At 38.5% G+C, this 18,879-nt stretch overlaps 1 protein-coding gene across 2 annotated transcripts in view; it reads right to left on the reverse strand.

Annotated features, from left to right (window-relative positions):
* The window catches only part of LOC129442895 (single-stranded DNA-binding protein 2), a 111,433-nt gene that overhangs the window by 22,890 nt on the left and 69,664 nt on the right, over nt 1–18,879 (reverse strand). The window contains exons 6-8 of one of the 2 annotated variants that reach the window (XM_055203209.2): nt 6,739–6,822; nt 3,680–3,739; nt 1,146–1,212 (exon numbers count right to left, since the gene is read on the reverse strand). In XM_055203209.2, coding sequence (XP_055059184.1) covers nt 1,146–1,212; nt 3,680–3,739; nt 6,739–6,822 — 211 coding nt within the window. The remainder of the gene's footprint in view (nt 1–1,145; nt 1,213–3,679; nt 3,740–6,738; nt 6,823–18,879) is intronic. The other variant, XM_055203210.2, reaches the window with a different exon arrangement.

Below are 18,879 nucleotides of genomic sequence, written 5' to 3' on the forward strand. Positions count from 1 at the left end.
GCAATTTAGGCGAACGCGCTAGGTGGTCTGCGTCTCATATTTAGGAGTTCATCAAACTAAACATTAAAAAACGGATGTTTTTCGACGGGTATAAGTTTTTAAAATGTATTTAAAACATAGTGGTTATCTTGTCAAAAGTTAAACTACAAAACAGGTAAGCCGTTTCTTTAAATTTCGGTGATGAAACGGAAAATATCTGCACCGAACCAATATTTATGCCTGACACGACTGTCTTTCTTGTGATTTATTATTACGGTCGGTGTTCACTTTCAAATGATAGCAAAGAGATTCCTGAAATAAATAATATCATCAGGTCTTTTTTGTATCTAAAGTGAATACAGAGATCATCAAAGTCAAAGCAAGCAAGCAGGTATTTCTGTGTTAAATAATACACGTAGTGTCTGTAATCATTCATTTCAGTGTTTTTCTTGTTATAAATTAACGTTTAATGAGTTGCATATAAAGCTTAGTTTTTATCATTTGCAGTAACAATCACAAATTATTTGTCATTTTTCATTTGTCGTTTTTTTGGGTCATGACTGCTTTGACGCGCTAAATCTCCAAATTAAATAAAAACACTGAATTGTAGCCGGGGTTTCCAAGGCAGGATCACCTTTGCGGTATATTTTTAGGTTTAGTTATCAAAAAGTTTTTTTGTGTGATGTTCTGTAGATCGTGGCTTTAAAATGTTATGAATAATTAAACAAATGTTGCCTTACATTTTACTTAAAAATATATAAATGCATCGTCAGTTTTGTCTTCGTTCATCACTTGAAATACAGTTTTGGTCACTTTATCAGAAAGTTGTTTATGTGTGCTGCTTGTGAAAGAAAATAAAAGCAATTTGTACCTGGTCTGACCCCCTCCCAACCCATGCACACACACATAGATGATTCGACTATCGGTCGACTATGAAAAGATTCGACAATTCTGATTCGAATATGTAAATCCTTAGTCGAGGTCACCCCTAGAGGGTACATTGGGGACCGATCCAAGGTGGCGGCTGCGTGGATACATCAGCTCCAATAGGCAGCATCAGTCTATGAGGCATCGCCGTCTACGTATATAATATCTATGATCTGAACAGGGCGTAAAGTACTCTTGTTCTGATGTGTTTGATATGAGGGACTGAAGACAGATGCTACCTTGTGGTCTGGTTGGGTCCAAACTGTTTGGCAGGAGTGGCTGTGACCCTGGAACTCCTACAGGAGGCTGAGGAAAACACAAGAGATAAATTAAGGTGGTTCAATGAAAATATTTTAAAGAAACCTGACCACACATCTCCATGAGAATATGTTTACAACCAATCAGCTTGAGGCTTTGCTTCAGCAACAGTTAAAGTAATCATTTTTGGCTGATTTATGGTTTTAAAGGACAATCTGTGAAAATATAACCTTGATATCTGTAATACTGACTGAGGTCAAAGATTAAAACCAATGACTGAAAACAAACTTTGATATTCCAGATCTCAATCAAATTACATTAGCCTGAATGTCACAGTCAGGGTCACAAATGTCTTTGTATCCTTCATTTTCGATTTTTCAACATCACAAATTGCCTTTTGAGGCAAAAGTTAGAGGAGAAGTTTGACATATTTAACATATGAAACTGATACAAATCCATTTACACATGTGATACTGGTAAATATAACAGATCAGATAGAAGGAGAAAACATAGCAACAATAATCCGGTACTTCCTTTGTAAACAGCTTTTTCATTTTATAATAGGAGCCATATTGTTTTGACATATAACGACACAAAGTGCTATGATGACAGCATACAGTGTTGAATCCAAGTTTTTGGCAGTTTGGCCATGCCACAAAACCTAGAAATATAGATAGGGATGCAAGGTATAGCGAAGTATTGCAAATGTGCATATTGCAATGGTTTGCCACAACTAAATGATTTTAATACTTTAAATACAAAAAAGTTATGTATGGTCAAAGCTCCAAAGTATGGTCCATTTTTTACACATATGCATACGTCCCACATGCGCCTACAGGAGAGTGTAGTATGTAGCGCAGGATATGCATTGCATTTTGTTGCAATATGCATGCGTCGAACATACACATGTACACATACAAGTAAATTATAATATACTTTGGGAAACTTTTGTGCATTTGACCGTGTGCCTACGTTGTCATTCATGCAAAAAACTAGACTATACTCCGTGCTTTGGGTATTTTTTTTCTTTTGCCAAAATTATTGTGAAACATGTATAAAACTTTGAGGTTTAAAACATATTTTTTGTATAATTTAATTAGATTTTACAAACTTAAAGCATACCATATTTTTAAAGGGACACTCCACTTTTTTTGAAAATAGGCTTATTTCTTAGCTCCCGTTTTTGGAATCCATTCAGCCCATCTCTGAGTTTGGCGAGGACACTTTTAGCCTAGTTTAGCATAATTCATTGAATCTGATTAGACCATTAACATCCCACTCAAAAATGACCAAAGAGTTTTGATATTTTGCTATTGGATAATATTACAATTAGTGCTGCACAATTAATCGCATCGCAATCGCGATGTCAGCCTGTGCAATTATATGACAGCAAAATATTGCAATTATATTAAATAAATAACTGTGTGGACTTGTTAACACAAACTTTCTGATAACAGTTTGATGATTTTCCTTGCTGTTTAAAAAAAAGAGAGAAAAACAAACAAAAAAGGCAGTGCATTTGTGGCATGCACGTGTGTGGTGTGCGTCGTCACTTGTTTGTGCGCAGCGCAGAAATACCAGAGCGAAGATGGATGCAGAGGAGGTTGACAGTGAGCTGGTAGCAAAAAAAAACCTCTACGTCTGTTGTATGGCGGTATTTTGGATTAAGGATTACTGACACTGAGCAGTTGCTACATCACGTGGCAATACGAAAACATTTCTAGTTTTACAAATACACATTTTAGCATTATCACTAAACTGTGTGTGGATTTTCCTTAAAACCCATCCAGTTGACTCATGATACCATCTATTATAATCGCGATCGCACATCGCAATATTAGCATTAATAACCGCAATGGGAAAAATTACCCAAATCGTGCAGCCCTAATTACAATATTACACAGTGCCCGAAAATAGTCCCAGCTATTGAAAGTTACCAAGGGGACTATTTTCGGGCACCGCGTAATATCATTGCACCTGCTGCACCCATGGTTGGCAGCGAAGCCAGAATTACGTCAGAATGAGAGTATAGTTCCTAGCAATATCGGCATAGAAAATCACAACTTTTAACTTTCTGTCGGTCTTAGTACACCATGTAACTACAGAAGAGTCAAGTTTTAAATAGGAAAAGTATCGAAACTCTTTCGTCATTTTTGAGGGCGATGCTAATGGTCTAATCAGATTCAATGGATTATGCTAAGCGATGCTACAAATGGTACCGCCAGACCCGGAGATCGACTGAATGGATTCCAAAACCGGAAAACTCAATTGTTTAACTTTAGGGGAGCTGGAAAATAAGCTTATTTTCAAAAAAGTGTCCCCTTAACACCCACTATTTATCCCATTTTTCTTCAACATTATACATCCCTAAATTTCACATACACGCAGAATGCCATTTACTGCACGTATGAAGCGAAGTTTAGCAATACACACATTTTTACTTTAACCACAAAGCAGAAATATATATATATATGTATGATTAAAAATATATGATTAAAAATATAGTTTTCTGTACCTGATTTGGCATGCGAAGAGACGGCCGTGGTCCACCTGGATACCGTGGAGACATGAAAGGCTGGAGAAGCAAAAACAGTATCATTAGCTACAAACATTTTGCATTTTGGGAGCACGTGTAGATCATTGTAAAGACCATAATGAATGAGAGCAGCAGGCCAGGCTATAGCAGATGGAATGGACAGACAGATGCACGGAGAGCAGAAGCTAATGCAAGACGACATCAAATATGTACATTTGACATCTCTCCTTCTGTCCATCAATACAGACTGCTTCCATTCAGCCCTCAAAGCTAACCTAAAGACAATAAAAGGCTCTTGTGCTGGTTTTGTGCACTTAAGACGTTACTCCAGTGAAAGTCTGGTCAGGAAGAAACTGACCACAGCAACCCGAATGAGGACGCAACCATGCCTGCGTCCTGACATACAAACCATAAGAGCTGAGATGAAACCCGACGCTGCTTCTGCGGTAAAGGCCTGTGGGAAGCTCCTAAGAGATCAGCACCAACTTTAAGGCCTTCGTAGAAACATGTTGGTTTACTGATGGAGTATAGGCCGCATAGGCGTATGAGCGAGTGTGTCTTAACAGCTAACCGGTGTGTTTTCGGCATTGTTGGAAGCTGTCGTATAACCACAGCGCTGTTGTGAGAACAGTTTGATATCCGTGTACCCACTGAGAACAAATAAGCGCATGTTTTACGATGATCGCAACGGTTGGCATGCTTGTGAATTCAGGCACGTGTTTGCGATGGCGCAGTGTGTCGGTAAGCTCTACAATATTAATGTGGTATTGATAGGGTAGGGGCTTCGGGTGTGGTGTAGAGGAGGAGACCCATCTACAAGAACAAGGAGGAGGCTGAATTATTTATACTGTTCGTAGGGAGTGACTCAAGACGGAGGGGGTGTGAAGGATACCTCGATATTCCCAGTATACAGAAACAGAAGGAAAGAAAGAAAAAACGTAAATGAAAATTAGGCCATAAGGTAGTCTATTTAAAGGGTCACAATGTCTAAAGCCCGGAGTGTAGTTTGTTTTTAACACGTATGCAAGCGTACGTGCATGGTCGGAACCTACGACCATGCAAAGCATAGTTTATTTGACTAGAGATTTGGCGCATGCACATTTTGGCAAAATGCGCTGCATCTTCTGGGCACCATACTACATTGTCATGTACATGCATGTGCAACCTACAGTACGCGCACAAAATTTGCGTGGCTAGAAAAATCTGCCGCTGTGTGTACAGCGCGCGTGTACTATTTTGATGAAAACATTTGCGTCGGTACGCTGACCCTCTCGTACACTTTATTAGCTTAAATGTGTCTTATTTATATATAATGCGTCAAATGTCTTCTATCTTAAATGTCTCTTATTTACCGTTCAATTCCGATAAAGAAATTTGCGTCTGTACGCGGATCCTCTCGTACGAGTAAAAATTAAACGATACGTCTATTTCAAATGTGTCTTATTTATATATAATGCGTCAACCTCATCTTCTAGCTTAAACGTGTCTTATTTACCCGTACTACTTTGATGAAATTTGCATCTGTACGCAGATACTCACGTTTGAGTAAAAATGGAACCATACTTCTATCTCAAATGTGTCTTATTTATATGTATATATAATGCGTAAAAGGCCTCTAGCTTAAATGAGGATAAAAATCCTAGATTTAACCGTTTTGCACCTAACAGATTTTTAACCAGAGTCTCGACTGTGAACACAGGAAATCCCACAAAATCTCACGAGACTTCAGAATAAGCATGGCAGACCCAGCCTTACCGGTACTATTCTGATGAAAAAAATTTGCGTCTGTACACGGACACTTTTGTATAAGTACAAATTAAACTATATGTTTATCTCAAATGTGTCTTATTTATATTGACGCAACTATACTTCTAGCGTAAATGTGTCTTATCTTATAAATAAGATACATTTAAGCTAGAAGTATAGTTTAGTTTTTACGCATACGCGAGTGTCCGTATACAGTCGCAAATTTCTTTATCATGTACATTGTGACAAAATGCAATGCATCTCCTGGGCTACATACTACATTCCTCTGTATGTGCATGCACGACCTATGCGCACAAAGCACGCATGGTTACAAAAATTCTGCGGTGCACGTACAGTGCGCGCATACTATTCTGATAAAGACATTTTCGCCTGTACGCGGACCCTTGCGTATGCGTGAAAATGAAACTATACTTCTAGCTTAAATGTGTTTTATTTATAAAAAATTATAAAAAAGTAGGAAATCTGTTTGATGCCGGTTTGCATACATGTTACCAACAGAGTAAATGTCTTTTATGAAGTCCATCATAATTTATTTTATTTATTTTAATGTATTTTAAAAATATCTTTTATAAGGACCTAGTTTTTTGTTACTCTGAAAAAGGGATTGGAATTTTTTTTTTTTACAAATAAGTATGAGTCCTCAGTTAAAGTGTAACTTTGATGATTTACAACCCCGCTTTGTTTTGTTACAGTGTCAGTAGCATACGTAAACAAATGAAGTTTACACTTTCTCTACTGTACCTCGACCAAAAACCTCATGTTTATTTGTCAGTAAAAGGCAGACTTGTATGGTGTGCTAGTGTTTGTGTCATCTAAAACGCTTGCTAACAAATAAACATAAATTTCTCTGTCGAGATAACATGGAGACAAAGGTAAACATTGTTAATTTACATATACTATTCATACTAAATTGAGTCAAGATACACTTTAATGAGAACTTAAAATTGAATTTCTCAGCGCAATGATGATGAATTCAAAACATGACAGCACAGCCCATCTCTTTCACAACCTTGCTCCATTCATATCAACCTAAATAATAGCAAAGGCCTACAGACGGGACACTCATGTTTCACCTCTCTGTAAAACCACAGAACTTCCTGGACACGTCCTCATTCTAAAACAGGAAACTATCCTGTCCTTGTACGTTTCTTAATAAGACCCACACTCTTATAAATAACCGTGTAAATTTATACTGCTCGTCTCACGTGACTCTGAGAGTATAGCAGAGGATATGCTGTATGTGTATGAGGGTTGCTGGGGTTGTGTCTTACCTGGCCGTGTGGTCCCATCATGGGGTTGCTGGCATTGTGTGGGGGAGGCTGTGCGTGTGGTGACTGCTGCGAGCCGGGAGGGCCCTGAAAGAGAGAAAAGGGACATGAGAGACGCACAGAAGGCCTTCCAATGAAGCCTGATGCTGAGACCCTAACACACAGATACACACAAACTAACTCAGTCTTAGACATTCACTGCGTACAACATGCGTTTAATGAAAATGGCGATTTATGAGAACTAAACTTCTATTTTAACTTGTACATCTTGTGCTACGAACATGAATGATACCTCAAAATTCATAAATAAACATACAGGGACCAATGCATACTGTATCTGAAGACCATTGCAGGACGACACTTTCACATCGGCCAGTAAGGAATCATCTTAACAATGCCACAAAGCTCATAAAAGTATGGTAGTACACTTTAGCTACTATAGTACACTGTAGTAAATTGTAGTATACTGTAGCATATTACAGAAATGATACTAGAGCTGTGTATCAGCAAGAATCTTGGGATACGATATCACGATACAAGGGATGAAATGCGACACTGGGCGATATGTTGGGATATTTCCTATTTTGGGAATATATTAGGATATAAAGCTGTCATTAAGAAAAATTTGTGATGCACCCCATGCAAGTACTTCCTGTCACTGTTTAAGCTCAGAGATAAGAAGAATTCTATCTAGTGGTCAAGATGTAAACTCCAAACAAAACAATCGGCATGATTCTTAAAGATTTGTATTCAATATTTATTTTATTTTTTTTATTTATACATTTTTGTTAAACTAAATATCTCAATAATCTACGGAGCCCCTAAGTGGACATGGAGCAAAAATGTTAGTTTCGCAAGTGCACACGAAACTATGGCTGCGTCCGAAAACTCTAAATTGCTGCCTTCTGATGCAGCTTTCCAAGGCAGGAAGGCATCAAGGCATGTCCGAATTCAATGTTTGGTTTACTTCCTGTCTCCTGAGATACCTATGCGTGGGCGTACATTAAGAATGTGATTGGTCGAGCCCGGTCGAGTTCGAAAAAATAAAATGCCGGCCAAGGACGCGACTGGACCACAAATTTAGTGTAAATAAAGGTAGATTTTCACTTTTTACACCTTTTAATTGCATTTCTAGCGAGAAATTAGTATTGTAGTTTTCAAATATGTGATTAGTTATCACAAAGGCGCTCTCTGTTTATATTTCAAACACCCTGCCTTTCAAGTGTGTCCGAAAGTCTTTCTCTGAGCTGCCTTCATACCTCCGAAGTCATTTCCTCATGAGGCAGCGAGGCAACAAGTCACTGCCTTGAGTTTTTGGACGCAGCGTATGTCGTTTAGGGGCTCGGTAATACTCACATGTATTGGTATTTTCTTGCCCTTCGTTCACACCAGCCGCGGTAGAGGTGGCAAAAAAACGCTATTCACGCATAGTTGGACGTTTGAACATTTTCTAGTTGAATAAATTCTAGTAATTCGAGACATTCGTGCGGAAATTCGCATCATGGGAGGGGCTTCTGCGACTCTGCCGTCCCACTGCGCCTTCCGCCCCATTCGTAAGCTTTGTTTATACTCGCGCTTTGGTCCGCAACGCAAGCCTCCGCGGATCGCGCGCGCGTCTCACCAAACAGACGAGGCGTTTATAGTTTACGCGCTCGCTGTTGCACTATTTTTGAACCACCAGGGGGCGACGCGAGCAATAAAGCCAAAAACAAACACAAAGAAGAAGATAGAAGTCGTCGTCCGCTGGAACAACCCTGGTGCTTTTAACATCAGAGTTTGATATATAAATATGAGAACATGAATAAAACAACAATCTTTTAAATATGTCTTTATGAAACATTATCATTTCATTAACGTTTTTTACTAAACAAACATTACAGACATCTTAAGGTTTGTATTTTATTTCTCGTCTAGTGGTTCATTAAATACAAATATAAGCCAAACATTTTGAATCATGTAAAAGAATTCGTGTTTTAAATTGCAAAGTTTACATACTTTACTTACAGAGTGTCAGATAAATATATACATTGTTTTGCTTGGTTTGATCAAAGAGATACGTCACAGGCTTGCCTGTAAATTGTACTAAATACTGTAATATAAATTACCCTGCTAAAAAAACAATAGACAGCACTACAGAAATTTTATTGGTTTTAATGGTAATTTTATTGGTTGTATTGGAAACTATAATGGTCTCTATGGATATCTGTTGGTCTCTACTGGTATTTGTTGGGTTCTATTGGTGATGCCATTAAATCCTAATGGAATATGTCCCAAAACACACTACAAAAAGGAATTTCTGCAATGGTTTTATTGTTTTTTTTCAGCAGGGTACTATGGTAAGGTTCAAAACTAGGGTCTAAGAATTGTACTATGGTTTACTATAGTAAATACCATAGTATCCTACAGTATTTTTTCATATGCGAAAGACAGCAATGTTCTAAAAATCAGTAGCATTGTTTTGAACAAGCAAGCGTTACTCTTAATTCTTTTAAAACATGGGTATCTATAAGAATGCAGTGCTGTTTGTTTGTATACAGTACATGTGGTAGATGTATTTCCCTAAATTAATAATTTAATCTCATAAGACCCATTAAACTATTCACTTTACATAACTACAGTACGGAGCACCGGTAACTGAAGTCATAAATAAACAAAATGCATTAAGCTCAAGTCAAGCTTTTGCGAGGAACAGGAACACATGACTGATGTACCACAGGGTTTACTTTCTTTCTTTATCCTTTTCGAGACCCAATGACAAGCATAAGGTATTACGGGTCCCCGCAGGACCCGTCGAACATTTAGCCAATCAGGTAACGGAATGGATCTCAAAACAGTGATTTTATAAATCACTTCCGACTCCTCTGAAAAGATAATAACCTGCCACTTACTGGCATGGCTATCAACAGAGAGCCCTTCAATCTCCATTCACCGGCCCTAAAGGGGCAGTTAGCATGAATGACATGAGAGATGGCTGCAATAGCGCTTTCTGACCACACGGGGGCAGTGTTGACAAAGCAAACCTCTCCTGGTGCGATATGCTCTTGGATCTAACGGTACTACAGTAATACTCAAACCTTGATATTTCTATGGACATTAAACATCTCTGCTGTTTAATTTGAGATCGGCTATCGATAACAAACATTAATCATGTTGCATCATTTTAAATGTGTGCAAGTGGTCATATGAAAAACAGTTTAACGTTTCATCAAAAGGAAGAAAATAAATCAAGCTAACAGATTTTATTAAAAAAAAAATGTATTGTTCCACGTTTCGTTTGTCTGTCTGCATAATATGTGGCTGTGACCCACACGTATTTCAGCTTCTTGACCTCTGGCCAACGTTCAGACCTCAGACAAGCCCTCCTGCTGCTTTCACAGGGGCTGAGGAAACCATCCATCCAGCACTACCGGAAATCTTTGAGCTGATGACTAGAGCTGCAACACAAACCGCAGCCACTTAACAACAGATCTGCCCAGGGTAAAACACTGACCCACCCACACCATTAAAAAAACACGGCTGCTGTGACATGCCTGAATGAGATTTAACAAACTAAACTGTGGACTAGTAGTTACTGACCTGTGGAGCTCATACAGGGAGTGTAGGTTTGAATTCTGCCTGCAACATTTCCAGATAAAAATCCCCCCTGTTCTCCACCTGATGGGTGCACATTTGGTACTAGCATTGCATTGGCTCAAAAGGTTGTTGGTTTGATTCCCAGGAAACACTTACTGATACATTGACTGATTAAAAAATGTAAAACTTGACTGCACTATAACTGCGTATTCATACCAAACGCGAATAAGCTCAATTTGACGGCTTTAGCTAGCTTGTAGTCTTAATATGTATGTTCCTATAAAAGTATGAAGATGTGTCGTACAGCTCCTGGTGTCCACATACAGCGACGATGATTGTAGCTTCGTAGCTGAAATATAATGCAAACAGTCCCATTTTGTCCTTCATTGTCGTTTTGTATTTCTGCCTCCGCTCGCTACGTCGTTATCACGTCACTACTAGAGCAAGCTCCTGATTGGTTAATGCGAAGCAAATATTCGGCAAGATCAGATTTTTCAACTTGAGTAAATCACACGTTACAGGCATTACATGCACCCGCTCCACCTCAACCTTTCTATGCCAGAAAACCTCCTCTTTGTCCCACTTTCCTTTATTTTTTACTGTTCGCTGCTTCTGTCCGCTCAACTTCCCCTCCACCTGGCTTCTTCTATGGTAAACAGTATGGATAAAAAATCATTGACTAAACGTTGTCGAAAATAGCACACTCAATGGTAGCTGAAATATAACGCAAACAGCCACAATTTTGTCCTCCATTGTCATTTCATCTTTTTGCTTCCGCTCGCTACATCGTTATCACGTCACTACTAGAGCAAACTCCTGATTGGTTAACGCGGCGGGAATATCCACAAAGTTCGGATTTTTCAACTCGCGTAAATCACGCGTTATGCGCACCAAACGCCCAAATGTGTCATTCGCACCGCCTCATTCGTGCGAATCATCTGGTATGAACGCACCTGGGTGATTCTCGGGAAATTAGACTTATGAGGAGTCAGTAAACATTTTGATAAAAAAAAGTAAATGCAAAGAAAGAATATCAAAATAAGAAACATACAGTACAACTTCTCTTGCACTTTTTTGCACATGATTTTAAATGACATCATACAAACCAATTTTGTTGCTTTTTCCACATTTAAAAGGAAAATTTCATTACCGCAACGTGTCCATGACTGGATTTGGTTTCTTTGACATGGAAATATTCATAATAAAAAATAAAAAAGCTTCAGTGCATGTTATACTATAAACATTTACAGTAAAGAAATATGTGGTATTTGGTGATCATTGGTAAATGTAGAGACAATAATTAAGGAATATAAATGTGTCCAAGAAAAATGTTCTCATCCTCCACAACAATTTTCAATCATTGTTTAAGCCCTCAATGAACTAACATTTAAAAAAAAATTGATGGAAGGGACATAATTGACTGTGACACTCAAGATGGCTACCAGGTAAGCAGTTCTAATTTTTCTCTCCAGATAAAAGTTGAAATTTTTGTCATAGTACCTAGACAACTTTTTAGTTCTCATTACCGAAACATGAGTTCGTAAATGCATATATTTAATGTAATATCGTGTTGCGGTAATGATAATTTTTGTTAATGATAATCTGAAAAATGTAAATAATTTCATAGGAAATATGTTTTAAATCCTTCAAAAATAATTGTTATAGTAAATTCAGACCTTAATCTTATATGTGCAAAACAAATTTGCTTCAAGGGCTTTTAAAAAATTCTGATGCTGGACACGGATTTCGTGAGAATCACCCACCTTTAGTTATCTGCAAAATGCATACATGTAAATAATTTAATGTTCTGTCTGTATACATAAAAAGCACAACATTTGAAAAACTAAAATTAGAATGGAATTGAGTTTTGTAGTGATTTACTTGACGCAACGTTTGACAAAACATGCACCGTATGACCCAAGCAGGTCTTTTTTTTGGAGCTAGCATGGGTGATATTTTGCCTTTGGTTTATCCCTGACCCGTTGCTGACCTCCCCATGAGAACGGAGCACTGCGGGGTTTGGAACGAGAACTGCTCCACTCGCTGTCCCAGAAACCATGTGCTGATACCACCGGAATACACAAGTGTGTGTGTGTGTGTGTTTTCCCTGGCTTCTTGCCTCTTTCAGATTGAGTCTGAGGGATGGATTAGAGAGGTCTAGGGATGCTCAAGGCCTCTTTAACTCACAGTAGCACTGGGGTCACGACTGTTCATTACACCTCATCACACACAACATCAGTGGAGATCGCCCCGCTGCTCTCTCTCTCTCACCCGCTCCGTCTCAACCTTTCTCTGCCAGTAAACCTCCTCTGCGTCCCACTTTCCTTCATTTTTCACCGTTCGCCGCTTCTGTCCGCCCATCTTCCCCTCCACCTTAGCTTCTTCCACGGTAAACAGTATGGATGAAAATATCATTGACTAAACAGACTTTAAACTAAAACGCGTTAAACAGTGCAGAGGATAGCACACACAGTGGTAGCTGAAATATAACGCAAACTGTCCCATTTGATCAATTATAAATAAGAAAGGATCTGAAAATTAAAGCTCATTCAGCACTTTAGCAGTAACACAGGAAAGATTCTTTCACACAAAAAAGTAACTATAAAATTCCTTAAACAATAAAAATTTGCATGCACAGCAATAGGCGATTACGTTATGTAGGCTTCGGCACAGCAGTTTCACGTTTTAAGTGTGGGAGCCCCTTAAATTCAAATTAATGTTAATGTTTTATTGTTGATCAGCTAGCAAATATTCCCCTGAATTGACAAAATTGTTCCTCGCTATATTTTGCTAACTTTTTAAACCTTTATCTTTATAGTTATCATCTTGGTGTGAACTGGAATTTAATACCTAAAATCCTATGTAAATTCATTACAATTAAGTAAAGCTGGAACGATAAATTGTGTGATTATTGCCTGCTATGTTTCTCAATGAATTACTATGAAATGCCGCTACATTCAAAAGCCAGAGGGCGCTCTTGTGCAGAAACTCAATATGTGCCGGAGAAAAAGTACCATTTACACACACAGCTCCAGGAAATGCTTAGGCAAATTTATATCGCTGTTCTTCAAACCTTTTCAGGTATCTTCATGATAATAAATCCGATCAGGATTTTTGCAGCTGATACCGAGTGGTTTCTTGTTGTCATGATCGGCCGATAACAATGCCGATACAGATTCTTCAAGCTGATGTAAGCTCTTTGATGACTGCAACTGTTGATCTTTATTTTTTAGATAAAGTAATACCACAGATGTTGCCTTTATTATATTATTTGCAGTAATTAGGGAGCCTATATTATTGTTTTAATAGAGAATCAAATAAATAAGCACAACAAATAATTATTCTACAAAGAGCAATGCAATATGCCTTTAAAAAGCCTGTTTAAAGTAATGAAAATAAAACACTTCACTGTATGCACACATTTTTAAAAAAGTACAACAGTTCTTCAGTTAAGTGCATAGAGTGATTTCCTCTTTAATATCCTTGAGAGATGAATTAGGATACTGCAGCTTTAAAACATGAGAGAGATCTTTGTTCTGTACTCGTGCTGATTAACAGGCTGTCTGTGTGCACGCATTGGGTGTACACGGACAAGAACAGTAAAATGAAAGTTTAAATTGTCAAAACTTAAAAAAGCATGCAAATAATAAACGTTCAGCATGAAGATGCAATGTCCGCAATAGATATGTTGTGTACGCTGTTTAATGGGGATGTGATAACATGTCGAGCTAGGACTGGAATGCGCCCTCATAGAAAATACACAGATCTCTGTCAAGGCAGAAAGAGAAACTAATTTGCAAATCCACATGAGCAACAGGTTGTATAAATGCTTGCACTGCGTAAAAATGGTCTCAAATTGCACACGCAATGGTCTTAAATTGCACCCGCATTTAGGAGCCCAAGTAAATAGAAAGATCGGTTCATGAAATCAGCTAATTTAGCGAGTACCGATCGAGTAATTTAATGCGATGATCGAGCGATACGGTCGACTGATCGGAGCATACCTACTGGTTTCTTCTGTACAACAAATTAAGTAACGGATGGGCACTTTGCTTTGTGATGATCTCAAATACAAACACTACTGTCCTGAGGCAGTACCCCTTTTAAAAAGCTCCCAACACATTTGGTACCAATATGTACCTACTAATATGGAGCTTTGTGTTATTCTACAAGCGATACAAATATGAACTCTTTTGGTGCAAAGTTGTATTTTTGAAAGGGTACCATCCCAGTGACAGCAGGGGTACATCTTTTAAACATTTATTCGAACAGTGTATGGTACATTCACACGGGACGAAAGCATTAAGGCTTGATGGAAGGCTTGTCTGAAGCGTGGCCAACAGCCAATAACAGTGGCCGATAGACATGCTCCGGTCTTGCATAAACGTAATTGGCTGGCTCGCACTAGGTTATTTGCATAAGGCGATCTGATTGGCTGATGCACGCGTTGGCGCATGAAAAGTTGAGAAATGTTCAACTTTTGCCGCAAGCAATGGCAGTTACGCGACGATGACGGATCCACAATTCAGTTCTGGAACACATGACGTCATCCATTATAAAAAAGTAAATGAGAAACGTTAAGGTTTGCATCCCAGAATGTACCGTAAGAGATAAGCCTACGCAAAAAGCTTAATTTACTATTGAGCAGTGTTGGGGAAAGTTACTTTTAAAAGTAATGCATTACAATATTAAGTAACTCCACAAAAAAGTAACTAATTGCGTTACTTAGTTACTTTTCAGGGAAAGTAATGCTTACATTACTTTCAAGTTACTTTTGCGTTACTTTTTCTTACTTGGCTGAGGCTTGATCTCTTTCAGGCCTTGCAGGTCTTTTTATGATCAAGCTCTGCCCTGCCATCTCCGTTTCTGACTCAAACTGTTCCCGCTCAGCTGCACAGAGTGCGTAATTTTACAGTAATATGTTCAGTTTAATTCAGTACATTATTTTATTTTTAAATTTAATTAATTAAACTGAAAAGTAACTTGCATTACGTTTTTAAAAAGGAAATCAAATATTCATGTGTAAATTTAAAAAGTAATGCGTTATTTTACTCGTTACTTCAGAAAAGTAATATTATTACGTAATGTGCGTTACTTGTAATGCGTTACCCACAACTCTGCTATTAAGACTAGGGCTGCACGATATAAGATGGAGCGGCATTTACTACACAAAGACGTAGTTCACTGACAATCGGGGCAATTTCGCATTCATTATCATGGACGTATCGCCTGTGATAATGAATGCGATATTGCCCTGCTTGTCAGTGAACTACGGCTTTGTGTAGTAAATGCTGCTCCATCTGAAAACAGGTGATGGTAATTTACAACCAACCAAAAACCGCCTTTACTGACGAAATGTGCATAACAATCGAATGTGATCTATCGTGCAGCCCTAATTGAGACAACCTGTCAAATGCTTCTTTCCCCAACAAACACCCTATATAACTACATAACATGTTAAACCATATAACATGCTGTGCAATGTTACTGTATTTATACAGTAAAATGGTCACTAATTCAGTGTGAACACCACACAACATAGCATGACACTGTGCCGAAACTAGCGCGTGAATGCTATAACCTGTTAACACGGGCAGCGAAAGATACGGTCAGCCTTCATGTCCAGTGCAAAATGGGCATGCGACAGGAACACACACAACAGAACGCCTCACACCTCTCTCTCTCTTTCTCCCTCAGCGCTGATCTAATATAAATAGCACTGCTCTGCTTCTCCGAAAATCCTGCTCCGCACCACTTCATACCCTCCTTCTCCTCAAACCGCTCCCCCGTACAGTATAGATTCCAGACAGCGGTAGAAATCATCTCCTCCCTCGGCTCTCCCTTATCACTAACACTGCCAAATGCCAGACCTGTCCATCACTGAGCAAACGCTCCCTTACTGCATCATGGGAAGGGATGTGCACAAGCATGTTTCATTAGCAAGCTTGTGTGCTGCTTCTTGTAAACAGGCAGAAAGAAATCTTTGATGCAACAATTTATTTATATCAACATCTCAATTCTGTACAATAAGTGTTCGGTTAGTTAGTAGAGAAGTGCAAAGGTGATGGGTTTGATTCTTGAGTAACACACAACTGATTAAATGTAAACCTTGTAATGCACTGTAAGTCAATTTGGATTAAAGTGTCAGCCAAATGCATAAATGTAAAGTAATCCCACACATAATGTATTTGTGCTACAGATATGAATGCTGACTCGAGTCGTGTGGCTTAAAGAAAGCTGTGCCATTACTCAAACACATACAGTCCATCTCAATCCCTTATAATGTCTCCTGTTACTCCTAACGTTCCTGTTTAAGTGCAAGTGATTATACAAGCCCCGCAAATATGAATTCATTCATCTAGAAGGTGTTTTCATAGACTGTCCATTCATAGGTTGATCATATATTTCTCAACTAAAGCACATCGTGTATTATACGTGAAACCTTCACAGCGTTCAAACACAACAGAGACAGAAGTGTCCAATGAATAGAGCTGCAAGCAAACGAGACAACAAGAATGACTTGTAGAGGAAAAAAAGGAGCACAATGAAATGTGTTAAATAAAGAAATATATAACACATTCACAAGCACACTGGAGATCGCCATGTACCGAACATGAACAAGAACATGAAGATTGAATAACCCATCTCTCACATACAACAAAAACTGTTTTATAACAGTCTGCAACTTTCCCTGCTATTTTCCCATTGATTCTGTCAATGTAGCATATTAATTTAATGCAATTATGTATTGAAAAATTGGTTCAAATGAATGCATTAATTGACCATATCCTGACCCATATGCAAATTATGAGAACAGACAGCACAATAATAAAGGACAGTGTTTTCCACACATTGACTTTACTTTGACGGCCCACCCAGGTATATTAACAACCGGCCAAGTATATCTGGCATCAAATTTTGTTCTTTTGTGATAATGACACACTCTTTGATAAATAACATTTTAAGTTGATCTCTGCACTAAATGGCAGTGATGTGGTTGAATAGTGCAGATTAAGACAGATTATGACATCACAAAGGGAGCCAAATTTCAATGACCTACATGCTTGCAGAGAATGTTTTACCAAAAAAAGTTACTGGGTTGTTCTTTTTCACATTTTCTAGGTTGATAGAAGCACCGGGGACCCAATTATAGCACTTAAACACGGAAAAGTCAGATTTTCATGATATGTCCTCTTTCAATAGTTAGTCGGGTCCGGGTCTGTCCCAGTTTGGTTACTTTGGGTCCGGGGTCTGATTAACATTGTGTGTAAAAGCAGAGTCGTTTGGAGAACAGTCGTGATCAGAGTCAGTCAGCGTTAACGCGCTAAAGCTCATGTGCATTTTCAAGCGCGCTACAACGACGATAACAACTGGCTCTTTTTTGAAAGTTACGACCATGCGCTGCACTTTTCCTATTTTTATACTATAATTATTAATAAACCATCTTTTTACACCTTAAAAGTAGGGCTAACGATTAATCGTGCAAATACGCTTTTTCTCGCTGAATGAATTTGAATGAATTACGGTGAAATCCTGGCACATCCCAAAGCTAGGGGCGCTCTCGTGCAGAAACTCCCTTTGTGCCACAGAAGTAGCATTACAAACGCTATTCCAGGAAATGTCTACAAGAATATTTATATCGCCGTTCCTTAAATTGTTTCAGGTATTTCATGATAATAAAGAATATTTTGAATGAATTTGTTCAACGAGTGTTGCTTTTTTAAATGCACGTTATAAACGACTCCGACTCATAATGATTTTAGATTGATAAGGACTTCCTACTGACCAAATGCCGTAAGACACGCACAAGCTGTGCATGAAACACACAATCGCACCCTTGCAATTCAGAATAATGTAATGGGACACACGATTAATCGTTACAGGCCAACTTAAGCCGAAAGTATACTAGGGACGTCCACGTATGTGCGCCATCCGCATGACGTCATTTTCGTCATCAGGAGGGACCAAAATTTGAGACCGCGCGGACAGTGCGCGTACAGTCCGCGTACAACAGTGCATGCGCATGAAAATATTTAGACAGGACACTTCACTACAAACAATTATACAAAGGAAATAGACAGCATTTGCACACACACTATCGTTTTTCTTCTTTAACTTTTACTTCTTCCAAGAACAATGGTGGATCAGTTACTTTTCTTCACCTATCCTAATGTTTTAATGTACTGTAAATGTCGCCAAATCAGTGCTGCCCTGATGGCCTGTTAGACTAATAATTTGAATAAGAAATCATTTGTATTGCAGACTAATAATTGAAATAAGAAATCATTTGTATTGCGTATAGTGTCGAACGCGGCCATCCGCGTGTAGCCGAGGGGAGTATACTTGGAAAGCTGCGCACGCGTCCGCGGACAAAAGGTATACCCCGGTCTTTAAAAGTTTTAAAAAAGCTCAGAGCACAGAGATGGTTGCTTAGCAATAAAGCAATGCTAACGTCAAGCCCATTGCACTGAACGAGCAAAAGCTCAAGCTGATACAAAATACAAAGTAATGTAATGTAGTAATGTAATGTAAAGTAATGTAATGTAAATCACTCGTCACCGGGACAGCAAG

The sequence above is a fragment of the Misgurnus anguillicaudatus genome, chromosome 2 (assembly GCF_027580225.2).
Source record: "Misgurnus anguillicaudatus chromosome 2, ASM2758022v2, whole genome shotgun sequence".
Classification (NCBI taxonomy): Eukaryota; Metazoa; Chordata; class Actinopteri; order Cypriniformes; family Cobitidae; genus Misgurnus; species Misgurnus anguillicaudatus.